The sequence below is a fragment of the Girardinichthys multiradiatus genome, chromosome 14 (assembly GCF_021462225.1).
Source record: "Girardinichthys multiradiatus isolate DD_20200921_A chromosome 14, DD_fGirMul_XY1, whole genome shotgun sequence".
NCBI classification, from domain to species: domain Eukaryota; kingdom Metazoa; phylum Chordata; class Actinopteri; order Cyprinodontiformes; family Goodeidae; genus Girardinichthys; species Girardinichthys multiradiatus.
Window position 1 is genome coordinate 34,171,353 of NC_061807.1, and position 26,859 is coordinate 34,198,211.

A 26,859-nucleotide genomic window follows, 5' to 3' on the forward strand; every position below is an offset into this window, starting at 1 on the left:
ACCTCAACATCCATGAGCAGGATCTCTCCGGCACCAGAGCAGTAACTGCTGGTACCATTTATGGCCACTGGAAGGTGACAAAGGATGTGAGTATTTGGAGAATACATCGAAAACATCGAGGATTGATTAGTAGGACTGCTCCACTAACCCGTTTGAAAACGCAATACATGTATCTATAGAAAAAGCAGTGACTCTTCATTCGACTTAGTCGTCCTGGCGCTTAGATGTTTAGGCAATTTATTTGTCAAACGACACTGTGTAACCGGAAGAGACCTTTCTCATGCCTCCAAAATAAAATTACAGTTTGTTGCCTTTACGAAGGGAAATGACGAATTCAATTCACATATCATACATAATAAATAGATTTCTAAAACTCATCTGATACTGATTGTATGATCATAAAATATATAATGTTGCGAGGAAACGGTGATTGGAAGATTTTATGCTTGAGGGCCAAACCGGAAAATGTAGCCATGGGTAGCTAGCTTGATGATAGCTTCCAAATCGCAGCTTAAATTGCATAAAACAGGTAAATACTGTACAGACAATTGCAGTCAGTTCCAACATGTGATATTCATAGACATGAATGATATTAAAACGGGCTTGTTTTCGTGTTTATACGCCGTTTAAGAACATAGTTTTTGTCGACTTGGAGAATGACGCAGGATTTTCACTGAGCGTTTAAGTTTACTGCAGTTGACACAAGCAGCTCCATCTGAAGGAGAAGAAGACGGAGAGCAGCGGGGCAAATCCAAGTCACAAGACTTCACCGAGCTGCACCGCCGCCGTTTCTTCCCGACGGTTAAAGTAAGGCCAAAACTTTCCATACTTTTGTCTTTTGGTGAGGACAGTTACAATAAACTAAGTTAGCCTGTTATATTTGCGAGTTTGCTCGTCAGCAGCTAAGCGTTTATTAAGCCAAGCTTATATAATCCATTTGGGTCTTCTTTTAGTGTGTTAGGCATTTGTTCAGCTAAACCTTAGACAGACGAGTGAAAAGTGAGCGGAAGTTGTTACTAAACTTCCCTTCAACTAAAACAATGTAGTCATCTCTAGGTGAGGTGATGGTACAGTTGGTTCTACAACAGCCTTCTGCTTCCTCTTTTTGAATATTATTCTGGGTGGAATAAACACACTGGCACCCCTCGACTTTCAGAGCCAATGTTCCAGTCTATGCTGAGTTTGTATCGGAATTATGGCCTCGGCGCGGACAGAGGTAATCCCCTGAAGTAGAGGAGGACTCATCCTGCAGGCGCTGAAAGTGACATGTCCCTCCGTTTTTTTGTGTGTGTTGTCAAACAGCCCCTGGAGTTATGGAAAACCCCGGATACAGCAGCGGCAGCTTCGACGGCCTCCATCACCCCAGCGACGACGACGATGACGAGATGGTGGACATCGCGGGAGCCACGCTGGACTTTTCCTCTACAGATGACGTCCCCCCTCTCAGCTCAGGTAATCTGCACTCTTGAAGTTCACCAAGCAGCAGTTTTATCTCTGTAAGGGTTTAAACGTCGCATCTGTGCACAGATTAAAAGTATGAGCAATTTAGAAAAGAGGTTGGGTGTTGACTGAGCGGATTCAGGTATATACATTATAGTTGAGTCTGAAATGATGCATAGCCCTTGCAGATTTAGATTTAGTAATTTACCAGTTTAACCAGCACGTTTGTTCTTAAGGGATGAAACGTGCCCAGGCCACAAAGTGGGCTGCCAACAGAAACGCCACAACAGTACTGATCATTTTATAAAATCCTAGAGATCCAGGTAATACATTTGCTTAAAAGGGAAGGTCATGCGGGGTCTTCGGGTTGCATTCAAGCTGCTAAATCTGATGAAGACAATATTGGAACAAAGATTGAGTTCATGTGACCCCATTTTCACCACAACACTGCTATTTCACTCAGGTCTCTGTTATTCATTAGGTTGTATAACATCTCAGATGATATGTGTTACTGCTTCAGGAGTTTCACATTCAAATACTGCCTCTCATTCACTTCCATTTGTTTGTCATAAAGAGACTTTAGTACAGCATTTACTTGGACTATTCTTTAGAGCTGCTAAGGGAAATAAGTACTATTCACAAGTTTGCTTGTTGATCCACATTTACAAGTTGATGATGTAGTCAGTCCTGTGTGCATTTAGACTTTCTGAAATAGTGTTACCGTTTCCTTAGCTTCACTAGGTTGCTGCTGTCATATGCAGCAGTGAGTTTTGCCACACAAGCTTTTATTTTATCAGACATTTTATTGGGATTTCCAACTAAGCTGTGCATAATTGTAAAGTGGAAGGAAAATAACATATATAGTTTTTAGAAGCTTTTTACAAACAAAAATCGGAAAAGTTTGACATGCATTTGTAATCATCCCCGGTGGGTCAATGTTTCATGGAAGCTACTTTTACTGCAATTACACCTGCAAGTCTTTTGGAGTACATCTCTACCAGCTGTGCATCTCTACGGACATCTTTGTCCACTTTATTTGCAACATGGATCAAGCTCAGTCAGGCTACCTCTGGCGAGCACATGGAGGCCCATGTGGCCCTCTGAAGAAATGCCACCCCACACCATTACTGACCCACTGCCAAACCAGTCATGCTGAAGGATGTTGCAGGCAGCAGATCGCTCTCCACGGTGTCTCCAGACTCTGTCACGTCTGTCACATGTGCTCAGTGTGAACCTGCTTTCATCTGTGAAGAGCACAGGGCGCCGTTGGCAAATTTACCAATCCTGGTGTTCTCTGGCAAATGCCAAGCGTCCTGCACGGTGTTGGGCTGTGAGCACAACCCCCATTTATGGACGTCGGACCCTCATACCATCCTCATGGAGTCGGTTTCTAACGTTTGTGCAGACACATGCACATTTGTGGCCTGCTGGAGGTCATCTTGCAGGGCTCTGGCAGTGCTCCTCCTGTTCCTCCTTGCACAAAGGTGGAGGTAGCGGTCCTGCTGCTGGGTTGTTACCCTCCTACGGCCTCCTCCACGTCTCCTGGTTTACTGACCTGTCTCCTGTTAGCGCCTCCAGGCTCTGGACACTACGCTGACAGACACAGCAAACCTTCTTGCCACAGCTCGCATTGATGTGCCATCCTGGATGAGCTGCACTACCTGAACCTCTTGTGTGGGTTGTAGAGTCCGTCTCATGCTACCACGAGTGTGAAAGTACCACCAACATTCAAAAGTGACCAAAACATCAGCCAGAAAGCATAGATACTGAGAAGTGGTCTGTGGTCCCCACCTGCAGAACCACTCCTTTATTGAGTGTGTCTTGATAATCGCCAAAGATTTCCCCATGTTGTCTATTCCATTTGCACAACAACATGTTAAACTGATTGTCAATCAGTGTTGCTTCCTAAGTGGACAGTTTGATTTCACAGAAGTTTGATTTACTTGGAGTTATATTGTGTTGTTTAAGTCTTCCCTTTATTTTTTCGTGCAGTATGTGTGTGTGTTCCTGTCTTGGCATCACAGTGAGAACCATTTTCCCGATTTCACCATCTAATTGAGGACCGTTTGTACCAAAGTGAGGACATTTTGCTGGTCCTCACGACCTATTTTGCTAACGGTTAGGTTTAGGACTAAGGTGTGAATTGACTTTAGGTTAAGGTTAGGGTTAGGCATGCACTGGTAATGGTTAGGTTTAGGGTTATTGTCAGGGTTAGGGCATAGAAAGGGTTGAAAATGACTGAAAATCAATGGAAGTCAATGGAAGTTCTCATTCAAAGAGTTGTCTTTATTTTCATGACTATGAATATTGTAGCTTCACACTGAAGGCATCAAAACGATGAATTAACACATGTGGAATTATATACTGAACAAAAAAGTGTGAAACAACTGAAAATATGTCTTATATTCTAGGTTTTTCAAAATAGCCACCTTTTGCTTTGATTACTGCTCCACACACTCTTGGCATTCTGTTAATGAGCTTCAAGAGGTCGTCACCTGAAATGGTTTTCACTTCACAGGTGTGCCCTGTCAGGTTTAATAAGTGGGATTTCAAGCCTTATAAATGGGGTTGGGACCATCAGTTGTGTTGTGCAGGAGGTGGATACAGTACACAGCTCATAGTCCTACTGAATAGACTGTTAGAATTTGTATTATGGCAAGAAAAAAGCAGCTAAGTGAAAAAAAACGAGTAGCCATCATTACTTTAAGGAATGAAGGTCAGTCAGTCCGAACAATTGGGAAAACTTTGAAAGTGTCCCCAAGTGCAGTCGCAAAAACCATCAAGCGCTACAAAGAAACTGGCTCACATGAGGACCTCCCCAGGAAAGGAAGACCAAGAGTCACCTCTGCTGCAGACGATAAGTTCATCCGAGTCACCAGCCTCAGAAATCGCAGGTTAACAGCAGCTCAGATTAGAGAACAGGTCAATGCCACACAGAGTTCTAGCAGCAGAAACATCTCTAGAACAACTGTTAAGAGGAGACTGTGTGAATCAGGCCTTCATGGTAAAATAGCTGCTAGGAAACCACTGCTGAGGACAGGCAACAAGCAGAAGAGACTTGTTTGGGCTAAAGAACACAAGGAATGGACATTAGACCAGTGGAAATCTGTGCTTTGGTCTGATGAGTCCAAGTTTGAGATCTTTGGTTCGAACCACCGTGTCTTTGTGCGGCGCAGAAGAAGTGAACGGATGCACTCAACATGCCTGGTTCCCACTGTGAAGCATGGAGGAGGAGGTGTGATGGTGTGGGGTTGCTTTGCTGGTGACACTGTTGGGGATTTATTCAAAATTGAAGGCATACTGAACCAGCATGGCTACCACAGCATCTTGCAGCGGCATGCTATTCCATCCAGTTTGCGTTTAGTTGGACCATCATTTCTTTTTCAACAGGACAATAACCCCAAACACACCTCCAGGCTGTGTAAGGGCTATTTGACCAAGAAGGAGAGTGATGGGGTGCTACGCTAGATGACCTGGCCTCTACAGTCACCGGACCTGAACCCAATCGAGATGGTTTGGGGTGAGCTGGACCGCAGAGTGAAGGCAAAAAGGCCAACAAGTGCTAAGCATCTCTGGGAACTCCTTCAAGACTGTTGGAAAACCATTTCAGGCAGAATCTATTTATTTCCCTACACATTTTTGCTGCCTGGTTACTGGTGACATCACTGTGTGTCGGCTAAGTCCACCAGAATAAAAAGCGTGTCAGCAGGAAGGAAATCTGGAGAGCCTTCCTGCTGTGTCAGCCAAAGAAAAGGAAAGAAACTCCACTTCGTTTTCAAACAGAAATCCATGTATTTATAGAAATCAGAACGTTTTTGGAGGAAACTCAGAACTCAGACGGAGTGTGAGCCGTTGTCTGGTTAAAGTAAGAGGATGAAAGCTGGAGTTGTCAGAAATTCTTCCTTGCTTTCAGAGTGTGCATCAGGCTTTATGGTCTTGCTCATGCTGCCCTCTGTCATGCAAAGTTGAGTAAAAGTTTTAGAAGAGTTGGTTTGTCTCTCTTTTTGTCTCTCTTCAAATACACCCTAAACTTGTATTGAAATTATGTGTTTGGTCAGACTCTCAATTCCTCTTTTTGATTCCCTTTTAATGTTTTGCAGCAAGTGTTGGGGCTTCTTTATACAAACAGGAGCTTGTTTTTAAGCAAGTCTTTAATAAGCTGCTTTTACTGCAGTCATGGTCCTTTAGCCTTGTGCTAGCTGCTTCTCAGGGACCCATTAAAACTCAGATTTTTTGAAATCACAGCATGTTTGGGAGTGGGAGGAGAGTTCAGTCCACATATTAATTTATGAGTCAAGTTCAAGTTCTGTGACCTCTCTGCAGTGGCCAGGAAAGTATTTTGCTAATGTTACAGTTGCAAAGCTTCTACCAACTGAAAGAGGCCATCTCATCTTGCCTTTTTAAGTTACAAATCCTAACAATTGCTGTAGTAACAAGGTGCCCGATCCCACAAATGATGTTTTCTATCTGCAAAACAAAAAAGGAACCCAGAATAAAACTGGGTTTGGTTTGAAACATTTATACCATGCACACACAGGTACATCCCTGTTGTTCTACCAGTCTTGTATCTGTATATTCATATTCATGAGTCCTCCATGTTTTAGATGCGTCTCCAGGTCATGAAACCCTGGTCTAAGCCATACTAACATGCTTGGTTTGTGAATTTGCTGGGACGTCCACTCCTGGAAAGACGGACAACTGTCTTAAATATTCTGAGATTCAGATTATTTTGTCACGCCATTATAACCCTACTCAGATTGATGGGCAGCGACAGTCTTTCCATTTTGGCATTGTGTTAACAGACACCTAAATGCTTCAGAGCAGCAAAGTGCTTTCATAAAAGCATACACATGTGCTGGTAATTAAGCGTCTGTTAACATCTTTGCACCCAGATATGTTGGACATTCTCTCTAGACATAGTTTCCGTTTAGGTTTTACGTATTAAATCTAAATAATTTTCGATTGTAGTTTTCATCGGATAATGATATGTAAAAGCCACAACTGAAAGGGGGTGTACTTTCTTTTTCCAGTTAATGCATATTTCGAAGTAATCTTAAACATAAGTGTAGGTATGTACATAACATTTGGACTCTGCATTTATGACCTCTGGAACCATCAGGTCTTCTTTTGGAGTGGTCCTACACTTCCCACTCTTTTTTCTTTCTCCAGCTCTTTTTGGCAGACATGTTCAGGCTCAACTAGATTGATGGGCAGTGTCAGCGCTCAAGCCTTTTCAGGACTTTCCAAAAAGTTCTGGAGTGCACCAGATGTTCGGTGGATCACTCCAGGACCTGCACTCTGGGTTTTCCTGAAGCCCACCCGCCCCCTACTGTGTTTTTCTGATGGCAGGGTGGTCTGTCGTCTTGTTAAAATGTCTGCACCAACGTAGAATTCAGAGCGTTCTCTGAATGTTTTCTCTGTGGATTTCTCAGTATGTCCTTACCTCCACCCTGGTTTGTCTCCACGCCTCCTCCATTTCCTCCATCATGGAAATAAATCCCGCAGGTTGATGGTGTCATCACCCTGTCTAAATGCAGGGAAGGCTTTAGGTGATGCTCTGTGCCTGGTTTTAGCCGCACGTGTTGCATGAAATGCATTTAAATATTTGAGTCGTTCACATCAGATGTCAGAGTTTAGCTTCCTTTGGCATGAGGGTTATTGAGGGGCCCCTGGCTGACTCAATGCATACAGTCATATAAGTTTTTAATTAAAGAAATTGCTTCTCTCTGAGGGCTAAACAACAACGGCTCTGGTGGTTTCTGCTGATCTAATTCGTAGTGACCGGAGATCACATTCAGATGCCATGCTTTCATTCTTGGTTTGGAAAAGCTGTATTTAGGCATTCAGTTGGACCCTTTCTGCTCCAGACGCTCACACCTAAAGGAGTGAGAAGGCATGTCGCATCAATTATTTGCTTTCTCCTTATTTGCTGAATTTACAGTTTGCCTTTTTATTTCTCATGTTTGCATGCATTGCTCTTTTTTACTGCTAGCAATCTCAGATGTGTAAATGTATTTGTTGGATTTATTGCCAGTAGTGAGCAAATAAGTAATGTTGTTACGGCCTGTAATGAGTTTATTGCTGGGTATGTTGACTGGTTTTCCTCTGAATGGTCCTTGCACCGGATTGTTTTAGTCACACTGTGATTGTCTTGACTTTTGATCGCTACATGTGATGATGACTGAGAGCTTTATATTAACAGTGGCTTTCTCAGAAGGTTGCAGGCAGTGACTGCTGGAAACCAAAAACGGAAAATACCAGGAATTAGGATGTGAGGTAACCGATGACTATCAGTTAAATTTAATTCCTGTTTTCCGACCCTTTTCCATTATCTTAAGGTCTCCACCACTCTTTGTAAGCTATAACCTCCTGGCCTCAGTAGAGGCTCTGTGTCCATCTGATTTGAGGGCAACGGAAGACTATCCACTAGGCCAAAAATATTATTACCATGCAGAATTTCTATGCATTTAACTGAAAATCTAATATTTTAGCCAAATCTTGCATCAAATTGCGGTATTGCACAAATTGATAATGCATTGATGACTGATTGAGTATATCATATACCTTCATGTAAGATTAATTTACCAAGAGTTAACTTTTTTGTTTTTAAAAATAAAGTTTCCAAAATCACAAGTTATTTTTAGAAATTGCTGAATAAGTCAATAGTCTCATCCGTGGTGGTTGTAGTGCTCAAACTAGTGGTAAATTACTTGTTGCCTGAGGTAAAGGTTTCACAAATCACAAACTGTGTTTTTCAAAGTCTGTTTCCTGTCCAAGTCTCCACTTCAGATCATATAAGTTTAAGGCTGCTGGGAAAAATGTCCCAAATTCAGATTTTGTTTTGTGGCTATTTTCAGATGTGGTCCTAAATCAGACCTGTACCTCATTCTTTTCAAAGTGACCTCAGTCTGTATAGTCAGGTCACATTTTATTTGACTTCTGCATTGTTCCTGTGACCGGCTCATCGGACCACGCTTTCGCTAGAGGAGGCGGGATGCGGCGAGATCAAAAGCAAATAAGCTGCTCTATACAGTCACAGCAGACTCGCCCCGTTGTTCAGACCTGCAGGTTTTAGCAGCATCCCTCTATTCATGCTCCAAGTAGAACAACACTTCTTACACATGCATCAAGTTAATCACATTGACATGCTATCTTCCTGTTAATAAAACCGACCCCCTTCAAAACGAGCCTGGCCTCACGACATGTAAGTAGACACTGTTGATGGAGCTTGTCGTGATTTTGTTGCACAACAACTTCAGAGCTGATAAACACAGGCTGACATGCGTAGCACCCATATTTTATCCTGTAAACACAGCGTGCTGCGTGCTACACCACATCTTCTGCTCATGCAGGTCACTTCAGGGCTGTAGACTGTTCACACTGAAGTCTGATGGGGGATAACAGTGAAATTATAACATGAACAACCATGCAGGAAAATCACATCTGATTAAATGAGCATTGAGATATTCTTTGCGAACACAGCAGATGTGATCTGAAATACATGTTGTTTATATTCACATTAAAATACAATGAAATAGCCCTTTAGCTTAGTGCTGACTGGAAACTCTGAATTACATGCTGAACTCAATGTTGTGTCTACAGGCTTAAAAAAAATGTCTGTTTGGTGTGATTAAATATCTGTTTTCCTTTTTTTTTTCTCAAACATGAAGGTACCAATTATGGTCAGTTTCAATTTTCCTTCTAAGGTCTATAATATATAAAAACTCATTAGTCTGAACTTTGCTTTATTTCAGTTAAATGTTTTAAATATCAATGGCTGTTTTCATTGTTGCAACACCACTCTGGTATCGACCCCAAGGTTGAGACACAGCAAGAAAAACTAATCAGTGCACCATTAAAAATAGTCATCTACTCCTCGTTTTTAACCCTGATAGCTTTGGATTTTACTCAACAGATCTACACAGCGAGATAAAGATGTAGTCATAGAAGAAAATAAAACCTTTAAGTATTCATCAAGTATTTAAATGAAGGTTTTCTGTTGTTATATCAAAGGCAAAAGGATCGGTCCCCCGATGATAATTTTTCTCATTACAATCATGCATGACTGAATGATTTTGCTTGAATTTTCTATTTGAGTTTTAATATCAGTTTTGATTGTGGATTGCAGCATTTAACAACATTTAGTCTGGACCTATTAAGGTAGATTTAGTTCCTTCCATTGAGAATAGTTGCCTTAAATCTTTAGTTTCTAAGGAAATTATCTATTAAATGAAATCATCTACACTCTTGCAATCTTTAGTCAATTTCCTCTGACCTTGTAAAAAGTTGGAAGTCTCAGCAAAGCGCAGTGGACAGTATAAACATGTTATTAAAATTGCAGCCAAGCCACCGTCATTGAAGTCACATGAAATGCCTGTTCCCATGGCGATCAGACCTCAGGAGTTCAAAGTTCAAACTCTAGCTTGAACTTCTGTCTTCCTATCCACCTTTTTTTTGACGTGCGATCCACACGGTGTATGTTTTGGCAGATAGTAATGCAGACTGGTGATCAAGAGATTGAGTCGAAATGTCTTGAAATTCAGTGAAGGATCATAGTCCATACCTGACCGGGGTTCCCAGGACGCAAAGAAAAATATTGTTCCATGCCCTTTTGTCCCCTGTGCATGTATGTAAACAATTAATGGGTTTAAAAAGAAATTCTGGTCAGACCTGTTTTTAAATGCATGAAATCATCAGCAATGCACAGATGCAAATAAATGATGTTTGACTATTAAGTTTTTACAAATGGAAGGAATGGTTGGAAAGCCATTTTCACTAATTATACACCAACTTTCTCAAGGTGTTTTTTGTGAAGCTCTTTCCTTGTAATTCTAGTTTTTGTACATTACCATTATAAATAAGCTTTTCTTATCTTTGGTAGAGTTGCAACATTTCCGATGTTTATATTGAAACATGGAAAGCGGTAATTAGTTTTTTTTATTTATATTTAAGAAAAGGGTATGTTTAAAACAAAATAAGTAATGCTACCGATTTACTGTAAGACCATTTATTCCAGTTATACTGGAGGCTTAAGAAGCCTTTCTGTGGTGAGCTAACATTAATTATTTACAATGAGCTCAGTGGTAACATCACACCATGTATGTGGGACGTTGAAAGCCTAAATGGGTAAAATACAGCCACTTCCTGTTTGCTGAAGTGTTTAGATGTAGCAGCCTGAATGAACAGCTGAGCCACGTCTCTGTAGGAAGTCCAGTTTCCTGTTCACATGTCTTTATACCTTTTTGTTTTTCCTTTCTCTGTATTTTTATACACCACACTGACGATGAAAATGGCTAACTTTGATTCTTACCTTCCTCAGTGACAGCATCCACACTGAAGAGTGTTGAGATGCAAACTATTAGCCTAAGCTGTGTTGCTCTCACTGAAAAAAAGATCTTTGAGTTTCACATTGTCCTGATTCCAGTCGCCAGCCCTTTTTTGGGTGCATCCTTACATTAAAACTGACTGTATTACAGGCTAATAACATAGTCTTTTTTATAAGAAATTGAATTTAACAGAAAAATATAGAAATGCCCCACAATATGTCTAAGGGAAAAAGGAAAAACGTTCATAAACTATTTGACTAATTCATGTTAATGTAACCGTATTCATGTAAATTTTGGTGTTTATAACGAAACTTCTACATTTTTGTTTATACACGTCTGTCTTTGTTATATTTTCCATTTCAGTGGCATTATAACCCTTATTATATATTTTACTACATATAAGCCTATATATTACCATTCTTCTATGATTATATTGGGTGACTTCTTACGTATTTTGTGTGCTCACTGAGTTTATTCACCTTTTTTAAATATCAATGTCCAGCTTTGAGTCTGTGTTACAGATGAAAACGGACAAACTATTGCATATTTGTTACTTTATTACAGTGCATTTTTGATAATTCATTAATTAATTTTTGGTCCACCTCATTGCAACAAAACTAAGAACTCCCATCTTTTTAGTGCATAAATACACCAATAAAATGATAATTCAATGCACCTATTTTGAGTTTGATAAAAATCAGATAAAATGTCAGGGAGATGTAGTTTATTGTATAATCGATAATATAATTTGATAATATCTTGTTATTCTTTCATCTTCTGTTGGCTTCAAACCTCTACCTGTATCAAAACATATAGAGCATTTTTCCTTAGAAAAAACTATTGGAATTGATTAAAATCTAAATCAGCAGAGACAAGTGGAAATTGGTAACGGGAAACGATTGGTGCATCTCTGCAAAACTTGTTTAATTTTGACAAGTCTACTCTGCAAAAAACAGGCACAGATTTCAGTGGTGCCGGGATGTTTACTTCAAGCAAACAGAGCGGTATCTCAGGAAGGTTTATCACCCATGTGTACCTTCGGATAGCGCAGTTGCTGCTCTTTCATTTCATTTTGAACTCTGAACATTTGAGTTCTTCCCCCCCCCCCACCCCTTTTTATAAACGCTTTGTGATCTCATCTTTACACACTAACCTACCTCTCAGCCTGCCAGGCAGACAGTAAGCTCATTAGTCAAGATCTGTAAAAATAGTTCTGCAAATCACGATCTGCTTCTCAGAAAGATTAGCCAATCATGACTCTCTTCCAAAGTCTTCTGGCTGCTGTGGGAGGGACCTTCAAGAAGGCTTGTTACTCAAGGAAAACTCGAGGACACAGGAAGGGGAGACGCTTCCAGTTTGAGCTGTCATGGTGATGGTGGCTGCTGAGTGAGGGAGGGGTGAGAGTTTGTGGCTGTAATGAGAGATGGGCTGGGAGTTCTGGAGTAAACAGCTGGATGAGGAAGAACTGGTGGAGGATGGTGAGTTTAGGTCATCCTGTTCTGTCTTGCTGATGTGGCTTCAAAAGCTACATGCTGTTCTTGTTAGACTGCTTAAAAATCTCATGCCAGGCGAACAAGTTTGTCTGTATTTGTGCATCACATTCTCTGCATTCTAATGCTTCTTGGTGCTTCCTGCATTTAAATCATGTTTATCTTCTTAATGTGGTGGCCTTGCTGTGCTCGTGTGTCGCTGACTTTAACTTTTACCATAGCGGAGTTTAATTATTAAGAGCATTTACTACCCATAATATGATTTGGGTCTGTAAGTGCTTGAGGTTGCACAATAGAAAAAGGGGTCAGTTCAAATAAAGGCTTCATAAAAATCCGAGCGCTCTTATCTGCCTGTGTGTTGTGGATTTGTTCTCATGAGTCCAGTGAAGTTTTATTTTATCTCTTTGTTTTTACTCCAATTTTAATCTTCTAGCCACAGTTAGTTTGGGTTGAGTGGCGTATTTCTGTGTGATATTGAGTATGTTGAGGCTCACTGTGTTTTCAAGGAGTCCCTGACTCCGTGCTGTGACTGTCATGTATGAGATCAAAGGACAGATAAAGCTTAGAGCGTATACAGCCTGTTCCACAGTGGACAGCCTTTGCCCATTTCAGGAGATATACGGTAACCTAAATGTTTGAATATGTCACAGTGAATGTTTTCAAAAACGACACAAGCCTGCGGACGAGTCCACATCAATCACATGCGCGTATTGGGAACGTGGTCATCCTCACAGATCCTAGTTTGTGCTGTTTGGGTTTTCTGCCACCCTTGCCTTTCCACTCTCTGGGACACACACACTACTCACAAAAAGGTAGGGATATTCAGCTTTCTAGTGAAGTTTCAGGATGAACCTACAATGCACTATAACCTTTGGAGGTGAAGTGACCCTCTCCAAACATCTAAATGGACATGTCCAACTTTTGTTTCAGTACTTTTTGCACAGATGCTGTTCCCTAACAAGAAGTTTAATGGCAAAATTCACAACATGTGTTTGATCCATAAATCGATCTATTTCTTGGTTTAATCAAAATTGGTATTTCAATAGTCCCCCTCGTCATGCTGTTCACCTTTTGGCATTATAAAACCAAGATGACACCTAACAGTTGATCAACCGTAGCTCGCCATTGTGAGGCTTCAGACGGGATGTTCTCAGATAAAAGTGGGCACTGAGCTTTGAGTGTCAGTGTCATCAGCACGTTGTAATGGAGACTAGAAGAGTCACAGAAAGTTATAGAACTGGATGACCTTTGGCCACATCCCACACTGATGAACCGTGCCCTGCGAGCCAAATGATGAATGCCAGCCAACTCTGGGCACATCTAAGGGAGATGAGAAGCACCCAAGTGTAACGTCAGACCATTCGAAACCATTTACATCAGTGTTGTCTGCGTGCTAGACGACCTGCACGGGTACCTGACCACACCACCAGGCACAGGTATCATCTTCCATGGGCCAGAGAGCATTTATGCTGGACGGGGGACAAGTCGGCTGTTCTCTGATGAAAGTTGATTCATGTTGAGCAGAAATGATGGCTGCCAACACTGTTGGAGATGTCAAGGAGAGCGCTAGCATCAGCCACTGTTGTCACCAGACAAGCCTTTAGTAATGGTGTTACAGTGTGGGCAGGTGTGTCTAGTCAATACAGAACTGCTCTACACTTTGTGCATGGTACAGTGACAAGCCAATACTGCTTGAATAACCTCATTAATCCAGTCATTGTAAACAACACAGTCCTGATTTCATCTTCAAGGACGACAATGCTCCAGCTGTTCGAGGTGGCATCATGAGGTAATGGCTGCTGGAGACTGGGGACCAGCACCTTCTCCTGACCTGAATCACATAGAAAACCTATTGTTTCAGCTGAGTCACGGTCTAGAGGCTCTTAACTCTGTACCCCAGAACCTCAATGACCTGCGTTCCACCCTTCAGGAAGAGTCGTGCCTCAGTAGACAATAAGTCGACTGGTAAACAGCCTGAAATGTCTTCGTCAAGCTGTAATTGATGCTCAAGGTCACAAAAGACTTTATCCCTAACAACTGAATGCTTTCATGATAAATTATCAATGTAGCAGGAGTTTTTTACATACCCTAGAGAGCCACGGATCAGGTTCATCAAAAGCCGTTTTTTTGCATTAGCATTACTAACCTTAAACAGCTGTCTTTGGTGGGTGTATTCATTAGAGAAAATAGATACTAAACTTTAAGATTTCCAAAAGTCCACCAAAAAGGTCAGTTCGAAAGAATGAAAGAGGACAACATTGCCCTGCCTAATTCAGCCTTTATGTTATCTGCTATGGGCTCAAGTCGATCCACTACAGGTGCAAATTGACTTCCTGTGAAAGGACGGCTCCTTTCGAGTACGAAACGACCGAAACTGGAAAAGTATGAACTGGCAAAGCAGCGAAATGACCAGCGGTCATTGAAGCGTAGTTCTCTATTTTAGCAGCTTGAATCAACAACTCTGTTTAATAAAAGTTTCCTTTTAAACAGCTTCTGCTTACAGTTTAGTACTTCCTGTGACTTAATTTTCAACCTTGCTGTTACTGAAAACTGCTAGCTTTAAATCTTCTTCCTTTCTACTTGTACACCCGGGGCTTTTGTAGCTAGCAAGACCTGGTACCACAAGGTATGTTATGTCTACCAACCAGCAACAATCCGACTTTTGGCCTCATGGTCACTCCAGCTGAAAATGGTCTGGTTCCGGTCACCAGCCGATTTCTCTGTGGGTCTCTGACACAGCCTGTTTTTTATTATATTAGTGTCCCTTCTTCCACAGTGCTGTACTTTGAACTGCTTACATGAGTGATTTCAGTACCATCAGCTAGGTTGCCTTATTCAACCCATTACACCTTACAGTTTTATGTAAGGTTTGAAGCAAAATCAGTTCTGAAGCAAAGAAACGAAACAGTTTTGCCATCTTAAATTGCACTGGATGTTGTCTGTTGATATCAGCACACCCCAGGGTTCCTACTCCTGGCATGACTGCGTTTGCTTTTGTTCGTTCACCTTACAGACCAGTTTAACTTGTCCGTTTAGGTGACAGGTGAAAAGTTCCTTGTGTTTTTAATGCCGGGCAACGTTGTTCTACATAGCTGGAAACATGACTAATATTTGTGACGTGCCGACTGTGAAGATCGGTGCATTTTCATCTGGGAAGTGTGAAGGAATTCTGGATTCCAACTGCTTTTCCCATTGGGAATGTATTTAAACGCTAAAGTATGCTACAGTTCATACACGTTCACCATGAAATATCAAATATTATTAAAGTGATTGCTTAGCCTCAGGTGTGTTTATATTATAGATGATGGTAGATTCCAACAAAGTTTAAGCCTCTTACGTAAAGTAACTATTTAAAGTCTCTATTCACAAAGACAGCTGAACCCCACCTCCTCCTACTTTAACTTGTTCTTAATTCCAGTTATACAGAAATAAAAATAATTTTATTTCCTTTGACAGTCATTTTATCCGTATAATGACCCATCAGCATGAGCTCTGAGCTAAAAATGGCCCGGCTTCCTATGTTATTTCCTGTTTCCATTGGGGTCTGCTTTTTTTATTTTTTATATATTTTATTTATCTTTTTTTGCGGCACTATTGGCCTTTACCTTCGTTATATTTACAAAGTAGGCAGACAGGAAGTCTCAGGGGTTGGGACTCGAACCCGGGATGGCTTTGTTGAGGACTGAGGCCTCCGTATATGGGTCACGTACTCTGCCACCAAGCCACGAGCCGCACCAGGCGTCTGCTTTTAGATTGCTTGTGTGTGGTGATGATTGCTGATAGTGTTCCTGATGGTGCTGCTAAGTTAAGATCTTTTAATTGTGAATTGCTTTGAGAGAGATCTGTTGAAATCCTTGTTACAGCTTTATGCGTCTTTGCCCAGATGATACCGTTAAGAAAATGTTTTGTTCTATAAATCAGTGCTTTCATTATTTTAAAGAATATTGTTGAATCCCGTAAATGTGAAGGTACAATGCTGGTACAACAAAAAATAGGAAATAAAATATTTAGTGACCCAAACAGATAAAGATTAAAATCCAAAACAACTGACCTATGAAAAGGAGAAAAAAAAAAGAATTAAAGTAAACAAGACTTAAAATGTTTACAGCTTTAATCTTCCTTCAAATGTGGTAGATTGCTTAAGATGAGACTTAAAAACACACTTAATATGAGGGCCAATTGTAAATGTCCTTTTTTTTTGGCAATCCCACTTCCAGTTCTTTTTCTATAAAAAAAATAATCCATCAAAGGAGGTGGAACTGGTCCATGCACAATCTTCTATTTAAATATAAGATTGTTATAAATTATTTAAAATAATAACATTATATACACTCAATAAATAACTCCATCCATCCATTTTCTTTACTCGCTTCTTCCGTACAGGGTTTGCAGGGGAGCTGGTGCTCCTTTGGTCTATGGGCGAGAGGCGGGGTACACCGTGGGCAGGTCACCTGTAAATTATTTTCCCAAAATGTTAAAACATTAAAATAAAAAAAGGCTTTTTGTATCTTACTTGAGCATCAATTCTGTTAAGATTTGACCAGTTTTTGAAGTGCCGATGAAATGATCAACATAATCCGATGTAATTTTAATATAATCGAATGGCGTCTCATCTGTTTAAAAGAGTGGAGATGAAATTAAAGTTTTTTTTATCTTTTCAAAAGATAAAGGGAAGTCCAGAATAACACGAAGCTAATGAATAAAAACCTTGATACAGTAACCACCAGATTTGGTTTTTATTAAAACATCGGCAGTAATACTAACTTGTTGATGATTTCTACTACACCGATACACTGAAACCCATTTCTGTCCCACTGAAGGCAAGATTTCTTTTTCTTTTTTTTTTTGTGAGTCTGAATCAGTTTTGCAGGAATGTTGCTATTGTGAACTTTTGAAACTTCTAGGTTAATCTCTCCGTTATACATTACTGGAGAAGATTGCAGTAAAGGGTGGTGAGCTGCATGTAGCTGGTCTCACGAAACAAAGTTGAGCTCAGACATTAGCCTCCAGCTAGTAATAAACCAGATGGTTGCAATTTGAAAACATCTGCTGGTTCTGTCTTGTGTTATTAAATCTGAATGATTACCGACCACCGTGTCTGCATATATATGTGTGTGTTTGTACTTTTTTTCTAAAGTGTCATGATGGACAAAAACCTGACTAGTTGCTCATTTATAGAGGTCTCATATACTAGGAGGAGCAGATTAGGATCTGTCGGAGAAAAATATGATTTTAAAGAGGTCCAACTTGATTATAGAATGAGATTCTGATGTACATTATGGTAAAGTTTAGGAAAATGGCAGAGTTTATGTGATGAGGGTTTTTACGTTAAGGGACAAGAGAATGAATTATGTTAGTAGAGTGTCTCCAAGGACAGTTGTGGTTCTTTTCCGTTGTATGGATTGGTACGGCCCAGGATTTGCAGGTTTTTCTGCAATAGCTGGATGCCCGGATCAGTACCTTGTTGCCATCAACACAAGAGTCAGAGTCTATAAACAGTAGGCATTTGACAGTAGAATCCCCGTCCTATTCCCTAATCAAAATCACTGCGTTAGCAGGTTTAAAATACCACGCTACATTTCATCAGTATTACTTGGTCTATTTTAGCAAAAGATGATGCGGATCTAAAATGTTATCGCAATATTTTCTATTTTTTGCGAATACTGTTTATAAAATCTCTACTTGCATACAGTCGGCGCCTCACAAACTTGAACATTGCTCTAAAACGTACCTATTATCAAACAGGCATCTTCACACCACCAGTTACATCAGGTAGCCCCCATATTGCTGCAGAACCGTGCACAATAAGGATTGTACTTAATCATGTTTTGAAACAAAAACACAGTATTTAGTTATATTTTCCTGGAACGCTAATTTAAAAAACCATAATAATTCCTACTAAACAATCAGTTTTGGTGTCTTACAAACAATCATGAATGTAAGTTTTTATTTTTATTTGTTTTTATTTAGGCTGACCAAATCAGACAGTACACCAAAAACTGGTCGGGGAAGTTGAGTTTAGTCAAAGCCTGTGATGCAGATCATTTAAAACTGCCAGGATCAGGGCACTTCGGATCAGATTAGCACAATGCTACTAGTTCTTTTTATTTATTTATTTTGTTTTCATTGCTGAGCTGAAGTTCCTAGTTAGCCAAATTGTTATAACACAGAAAGCCTGCAGGTTGCTCACTGGTCTAAGAAAATTAACCTATGGGTATGAAGAAGAGTCACTGCTGCTGCTGCACACAAGCATTTCAACCTTTATCTGCATATTGTTTCTAATTCTGTACGAATCTCTCGTTGTGTGCATAATTTATGAGTACGGGAGCATATTTAAGTTCAGGTATGGTGTTACAGTTAAATTTACTGTCTAGTCTTAATAGAACTAAGCTACTTTGTGCTCAGCCGTCTTAATATGCTGAAAATGTATTTCATTTCTTTTCTGTAGTAAAACCTTGTGATGAATTTAAGTGCATCATCCATTAAGTACACAGGTCTTCCCTTGCACGGAAGACCTGTGTCTAGTAGAGCTGTACTTAACTGCATCATCTAATGGAAGAAACACTATGAGACCAGATCTTATACCTCAGTGTAAGTGATGGAGTTTATGACCTCTCACAGGTCAATAATACAGGAAATGATCCATTAAAAACATAACAGTGAAGCCAGAACCCATAAGTTGATCAATGAATGTGATTACATATATCTTTATTCTCTCTCTCTCCTCCCCCTTTACTGCTCTCCACCTCTAGGTGGGGATTATGATGAACAGAGCACCAGCAGCAGCTGCAGAGTAGCCGGTATGAATGGGAGCGGCCCCACTAAGCTAATGGACCCTTTAGAAGACCCGCTGCCTGGGGTGGGCACCTATGAAGACTTCAACACCATCGACTGGGTCAGGGAGAAGAGCAAGGACCGTGACAGACACAGAGAGGTACGGAGCAACCAAAGCGCACAGTAAAATGTAAGAACTAGAGTGAGATAAAACAGGAATCCATCATAAAGTAGTGTTTATTTTCAGATTAGAAAGCATGTGCGTTCTGTTGTAGGTGTTAGGAGCAGGGAGCTACGATGGCAGAGCTGCCTCTGGTTCATTTCTGGGGAGGCCTACTGCAAAGAAATCAGAACCTTGCACCAATCATAGATAATAAGAACCAAACCTCAGTAAAACAATGGTCTCCACTGTGCTTGAGCTAAAACTACCTAATTATATGGCATTCCTTGTCTGTGATGTAATCAGTGAGATGTACTTTTCTTACCTGGCGTTCAAGCCGAGAAGGCGTAGTCAGTCGATTATTGTTACTGTATCATTTAAATAAGGTAAACAACAAAAGAAGAGTTCTCCTGTCTTAAATTTGCGTCCCCATGCAGATCACCAATAAGAGCCGAGAGTCGACTGTGGCCCTGCTGCACAGTGTCAGCGACGCCTTCTCTGGATGGCTGCTCATGCTGCTGGTGGGACTCATGGCAGGTAGTTTACACACTCATCCTCACACAATTACTTGCTCAGCTCAGTGGTGGGTGGAGGTACACGAGATTTAATCAGATTTGATCTCTGTTTGATGATGCAGCCAAAATTCCCGTTAATTTGAGGTGAGATCAGGTTGGACGTTGAAAGCCTGGAGTTAAATCTTAGGACACAGCGTGCATATTCAGTACAGCAACGATTCGGTGCCTGAAAGGCAGGTATAGTTAGAATAGAAGTCATTTATTAAAGCTCCAGATGGTACTTTCTTAAACACACCCTGGCTCTCTGGTTCTTTGCTACGTTTATACGTTTATTTGTGAACCATTTCATTGTAGATTTGGCTTTATGTTTTGGATCATTGTCTTGTTGGAAGATAAATCTCCGTCCCAGTCTCAGGTCTCTTGCAGACTCCAACAGGTTTTCTTCCAGAATGGTCCTGTATTTGGCCCCATCCATCTTCCCATCAATTTTGACCATCTTCCCTGTTCCTGCTGACAAAAAGCAGGCCCAAACCATGATGCTGCCACCACCATGTTTGACAGTGGGGATGGTGTGTTCAGGGTGATGAGCTGTGTTGCTTTTACGCCAAACATATTGTTTTGCATTGTGGCCATACAGTTGGATTTTGGTTTCATCTGACCAGAGAACCTTCTTCCATGTTTGGTGTGTCTCCCAGGTGACTTGTGGCAAACTTTAAACAAGACTTTTTATGGATATCTTTGAGAAATGGCTTTCTTCTTGCCACTCTTCCATAAAGGCCATATTTGTGCAGTGTACGACTGATTGTTGTCCTATGGACAGACTCTCCCACCTCAGCTGTAGATCTCTGCAGTTCATCCAGAGTGATCATGGACCTCTTGGCTGCATCTCTGATCAGTCTTCTCCTTGTTCGAGTTTAGAGGGACGGCCGGGTCTTGGTAGATTTGCAGTGGTCTGATACTCCTTCCATTTCAGTATGATTGCTTGCACAGTGCTCCTTGGGATGTTTAAAGGTTGGGAAATCTTTTTGTATCCAAATCCGGCTTTAAACATCTCAACAACAGTATCTCGGACCTGCCTGGTGTGTTCCTTGGTCTTCATGATGCTCTCTGCGCTTTGAACAGAACCCTGAGACTATCACAGAGCAGGTGCATTTATACGGAGACTTGATTACACACAAGTGGAGTCTATTTATCATCATCAGTCATTTGGGACAACATTGGATCATTCAGAGATCCTCACTGAACTTCTGGAGTGAGTTTGCTGCACTGAAAGTAAAGAGGCTGAATAATATTGCCCACTTTTCAGTTTTTATTTGTTAAAAAAGTTGGACAGATCCAATAAATTTCATTCCACTTCATGATTGTGTCCCACTTGTTATTGATTCTTCACAAAAAATTAGAATTTTATATCTTTATGTTTGAAGCCTGAAATGTGGCAAAAGGTCGAAAAGTTCAAGGAGGCCGAATACTTTCACAAGACACTGTACCTTCACAGCAAAAATGTTCTGTGTACTTTTTTCTCCCATTTTTTTGATTATGCAACAGACCAACACAAAGTAGTGCATCATTGTGAAGTTGTGCAATACATGGTTACTATTTTGTTTTTTTGTTTAACAAATTAAAGTCTAAAAAGTGTGTTGTTCTTTACTCTCTCTGGAAAAAATCCAGTGTAAACAAGTGTCTTTAAAAGTAATCATTCTGTGTGTAATTCTCTCTCAGTATAAATGCAGCTGTTCTGTGAAGGACTCAGAGGTTTGTTAGAGAACATTAAAGAACAAGTAGCTGGTTAAAGATAAAAGTTATTGATGAATACAAAGAAGGGCTACGTCCTAAAACAGTATCCCAAGCTCTCAGCATCTCAGATGCTGTTTAATCTATCATCTGAAAATGGGAGGAGTATGACGCAGCAAGGTCGGGCAAGGAGGCCGTTACACGGAGAAGCAGCCATGATGCCCACGGTTGCTCTGGAGGAGCTCCAGAGATCCACATCTTAGGCTGGGAGAATCTGTGAACAGGACAAGTTTGGCTGTGCACAAATCTTCTCTCTATAGAACAATCTTTTTTTTTTTTTTTTTTTAAGACTAGACACTTGTGACTTTTATTAAACAGTAACTTGACAGGAAAGCCAGTGGAGAGAGAGAGAAGAGGAAGGCATGCTGGAAAAGTCTCAAAAGCGGGAATCAAACCCAGGACTGCAGCCTCTGCACATAATGCACCTGTTCTACCTACTGAGCCCCCAGTGCTCCAAGCTATTGTTAGAAAAAATCACATTAGAAGCCCTGTTTGCCTCAAGCCATGTAGGCAGACACAGCAAACATGTGGAGGAAGATACATCATTAGATTTGATCATGTAAATTTAACAGTTTTCCTTACATGCAAAATACTATGTGTCCCCCCCCCCCATTTGTGGACTATTTTTTTCTCACAAAATGTGAACCAGAAAAAACAAAATATTGCGTGGCTCTAAATGGCCTTCTTGACCACGAAGGTTTCTCATTGTCGCCTCCATCCTGAGTTCTGCCTTCTGTCCTGCAGGTGCTCTTGCTGGCGGCATCGACATCGCAGCCCACTGGATGACCGATCTGAAAGAAGGGGTGTGTCTCATCGGCTTCTGGTTCAACCACGAGCACTGCTGCTGGACGTCCAATGAGACCACGTTCCAGGAGAGGGACCGCTGCCCGCAGTGGAAGAGCTGGGCTGAACTCATAGCTGGAGCTTCTGAGGTAGGATAGCGTTCCAGCAGTTAGCCATAGTGTTGCACACTCTGTTGGACTCCAGAGTAAGGATCACATGTAGCAGCTGAATGGTTAAAGCATTGTCCTTGAGTGCTGCTCAAACTGGATTTAAATGGGGAACCTCTTGATTGTGATTGTGTTACAAAAACTAGCTTTGGAAGCTACGTGTTTTATACCGGTCCATGTGCCATCAAGTCTCTCAGCAGGTCAGACACCAACATGAATTATAATGACGCTTGGGTTCCACCTACTGGCTGTTACATGTTATTGTTAAAAAGCCTTTTTTCTTCTGACTGCATAAGAATGAAATCAAATTATGATTATATTTAGATTTAAAAAGAAATTAATTTCAATATATATTGAATAAATGAAGTTGGTCTTGCTGTGAATTCACATGATGTCTTGTGTGTTTGTTGCTCTTTCAGGGTCCATTTGCCTACGTAGTGAACTACCTGATGTACTTATTTTGGGCTCTGCTCTTCTCATTCTTGGCTGTGACGCTGGTCAGGGCCTTCGCTCCGTATGCCTGCGGATCAGGAATACCAGAGGTAAAAGTGAACCTGTGAGAAAGATCACTGGCGAGCAGGTTATTTAGGAGGACATCATGTCGTTTATGATTTTCAAACTTAGTTGTTTCAAACTGACTGTTCACTAAAAGCATTTTTTAGATTGTTTTTGAACCAAATGAGTTCTCTATGTATTACACAGAACTGTTATAAACATTTCTCCTTCCCCTACTGTATTTAACTTTTATAGTACCTACAGTTGAAACTAGATATTCACACACACTATAAATAGAACGAGCCTTTTTCTTAGACCGTCTGACGTTAAATCAGACTAAACTGTTCCTGTTTTATGTCAGTTAGGAAACCAACATTATTTCCATTTGCTATATACCAGGATTAGATTTTTATTTTTTTGCTTTATTTAATATCTGGTTTCTGGTACAAAGAAATCACGGCTGTTTCAGTTCTAGGGTTTTACGTATCAAAACATCTAAAAAAAAAAAATCATCTGGTCTTTCTCGGGTTTAGAATCCCTTTTCGCAGCAGTACCTCTCAGAAGTCGTCTTCCTGAATGGCCATCTTCCTTCTATGTTAAATTTGGTCCACCCTTCCTTGCAACATTGCTTTCTAGATTTTTGTTCCTGCATCCTCTAAAGGTCCCGCTTCACCATTTCAATCAGGTTGAGATCTGAACTTTTACTGAGCCCTTGCAACACCTTGATTTTTTTTCAAGCCCAGATCAATACCCGTCCACCACCACCGTGCTCATGAGTTGGGCTGTTTGGATTTTGCCTAAAGTGGAGCTGTGCTTCATGGCCTAACATTCTGACTGTGGTCGGAATGGCCACAGGACACTGTTCTAGAAGGTGCCATGTGTTTACAAAGAAATCTGCTTCTTTTTAAACAGCTTTTAAAGCACCTTTCTGTAGTGCGTATTTTCTACTTAAACACCAACTGTTTGGTGCTTTTAATTGAAGCCCGCAAACCAAAGCTGGTGCTTTTATTTTTCTAATTGTCATGTCATGGACTTTAAGATTTAACATGCTAACTGAGGCCGTTAGAGTCTGATATAGAGCTCTTGGGTTTTTTACAACCTCCCTGAGCACTGCACTATCACCAACATTAGGGTGAATTAGGATGGCCACTCCTGGGAGGATTGTCAGCTGTCTTGACATGTTTGTCACTTGGAAATAATCTATCTCTCTCTCTGCAGAGTAAGTTTAAAAATGGCCTTATAGCCCCTCCAGGTTGATGGGCGGCAACAATTGCTTCGCCAAGTTCATTGCTGATGGTGGTCCTGCTTTGACATTGTGGTAATACGCTGTTTTAAGTGACAAACCAGCAAACTGCTAAAACCCATCGTTTTACAGAGGCGGTCACACTGATTATAAAGTAATCAAATAAATTTAGAACCTGATAAAGATCGGATCTTTGTTATTATGTCTTGTCATATAAAACCCAGAAATGTAAAAAGATTATTATGACTACCAGCCCTCTGCTGTCCACCTCCCAGCATTTGCTCTCTTGCTTCCTTGCTGTTATTGCTCTTTATTTCTAAGCAAGTGAACAGCTAAAGATTTTCTTTCACTCTGCTGTGTTGTCCAAACAGACTCGCTGATTGATCCATCTCAGAGTAAAAGACACAAACATTATCCAAACGACTCCGGCTAGTTTCATGTACTCTGATCATTTTTCTCCTCTGACTGTAATCCCTCACAGGTCAAATTCTGGTCAGAAAGCCTGAGCCCAGGAGATTAATGCCTTATTTGAAAGAATATCTACTCAAAACATGTGCGACTAAGAGAGAGCAAACATACATCTGAAGGGATTCTTCACAAAACATATTATCATCCTCTTTGGAATGGAAAACGTATCCAATGACGGGCCTTCACCCCTGTCTGTCTCTCTCTCTCTCTCCCTGTCTTTTTCAGATTAAAACCATCCTCAGTGGGTTCATCATTCGTGGCTACTTGGGGAAGTGGACCTTGATCATAAAGACCATCACTCTGGTTTTAGCAGTCTCCTCTGGGCTCAGTTTGGGGAAGGAGGGTCCTCTGGTGCACGTAGCCTGCTGCTGTGCGAACATCCTCTGCCATCTTTTCACCAAATACCGCAAAAACGAGGCCAAACGGCGAGAGGTGGGCTCAGATAATATCTACAGCAATGAGAGTTTGTTTAATATCAGTGAAGCCCATGAAGTTCTCAACAAATATGCTGCTTTTCCACATTTCTTACTCAACTTGACATAAACTGGCTGCGTGACAAACCATTTACTTCTCCATATCCATGTGTGAAATGTTGGGTATTCTAAGCATCCATACCTGCATTTGCTCCCTGGTTTCTGGAATGGGTTCTAGGCCCTTGATTAAATCTCAAATCTTGTATGAAAACCATCTAACCTTTCTTTAATTAAATGTTTATAATATTCGTGTTTTTCGTCCTGCAAGATGGCCGGTGGGTACGCTTTGTGACGTCACCGAAAACCCTTATAATTAATTGCAAAATCATTTATTCCATTTTCTGCATGCATTTAAAATGGAAAATTAACAAGTAAAATGCTTATAGTAAAATTGAATACAAGAATTCTATCCAAAACATATAAGTGCACAATATTACAGGATGTTTTTTCATTTCAAAATAAATGGCAGCTACGTTCAGTTAATATTTGAGAAGAAAAGGCTTTGATATTTTTGTTAGAACCATATGAGAGCTTTGACAAGCCTTTCTGTCATCTTTAATTGATGCTGGTTTAATTATTCTGGTCCAACATAAAACCATCTGATTCTGGTCACCAGATGACTTCTCTCTGTGCCTGCTTTTAATGGTTTCAGTCTCAGTTGTTCTGAAATGCTCCGCATTTTTTCTGTTTCCTGCAGGTTTTATCAGCAGCAGCAGCAGTTGGAGTGTCTGTGGCTTTTGGTGCCCCCATAGGAGGGGTTCTGTTCAGTCTGGAGGAGGTGGGTGTAGGAAGTTGAGAGATAAAGCATTAGGTCTCTTTCTCGTGCCTGCATCGGGTCTGACTCCTGATAAAGAATTGGGCTCTAATGCATTGATGTGATTGGAGTCTGCATACATGGCTCTGACAAAACTGTCGTTTCCCTGTCCTGCATCGGAGCAATAATAAAAGCGCCAGTAGAGTTATCGCCACCAGATGACACCAGATGGGAATTAGTTGCTTATTGCTTTCCCTGCTTGTTTATTGTTTCCCAATCATGTGACTTTGTACAGGAAGGAGCGCACGCTGGGAGCTAATTAAGATGTGATAAACCGAGAATAAATGTTTGCCGCAATAGTTTGGCAAGTCAGTGTGTTCCTGGCAGCTGTTGGTATTAACTGCGGCTCCATGAAAGAAAGGAATTATGATTCAGAGAGGAGTTTATTAAATCAGATTTATTTTAACATTTTAATTCAAACCTTTGTTAGTATTGTTAGTTCATTTTATAAAGATATTTTCTATGTACCAGTAGCCAGTCAAAATGACAATTAGTGTACAGTGGCTTGCAGAAGTATTCATACCCAATGAACTTGTTTGCATTTTCTCATTTTACAAATTTTGTGTATTTTATGTGACAATTAGGAAGAGGAAGAAAAATTAAAGTTTCAAGAAGAACTAAACCCCAAATTAACCTTTTTTGCAGATAAACTGAATAAATTGATCTTAAGGATGCTATCTTTATGTTCCTGTGGAAAACTTGTTTAATTTTGCATAATCTGTCCTAAACCCATCTTAGTGCTGCCCTCTTTGGGGAACAGTGGCCACTGCAGTTGAACCCTATTGGTTCAAACAGCTTGGTACATGTCTACGTCACAGCCCTGCGTTCTGGTATAAAACCATCTCACTCAGACACACGCCCCAGTTCTGCCCTCCATTGCCTCGGCAGCGGCGGCTTTAGGCATCGCCGAGTCAGCACCT

At 40.7% G+C, this 26,859-nt stretch overlaps 1 protein-coding gene across 3 annotated transcripts in view; it reads left to right on the forward strand.

Moving 5' to 3' along the window:
• Positions 1 to 600: 600 nt before the first annotated feature.
• Positions 601 to 26,859, forward strand: part of clcn5b (chloride channel, voltage-sensitive 5b) — a 38,835-nt gene continuing 12,576 nt past the window's right edge. The window contains exons 1-8 of one of the 3 annotated variants that reach the window (XM_047386026.1): positions 601 to 807; positions 1,303 to 1,452; positions 19,009 to 19,190; positions 19,628 to 19,727; positions 22,241 to 22,428; positions 22,866 to 22,988; positions 24,878 to 25,084; positions 25,823 to 25,903. In XM_047386026.1, the coding sequence (XP_047241982.1) occupies positions 1,314 to 1,452; positions 19,009 to 19,190; positions 19,628 to 19,727; positions 22,241 to 22,428; positions 22,866 to 22,988; positions 24,878 to 25,084; positions 25,823 to 25,903 (1,020 nt within the window). In that variant the 5' untranslated portion in view covers positions 601 to 807; positions 1,303 to 1,313. Of the gene's footprint in view, positions 808 to 1,052; positions 1,217 to 1,302; positions 1,453 to 12,093; positions 12,245 to 19,008; positions 19,191 to 19,627; positions 19,728 to 22,240; positions 22,429 to 22,865; positions 22,989 to 24,877; positions 25,085 to 25,822; positions 25,904 to 26,859 lie in introns of those variants that run through there. The other 2 variants (XM_047386025.1, XM_047386027.1) reach the window with 2 other exon arrangements.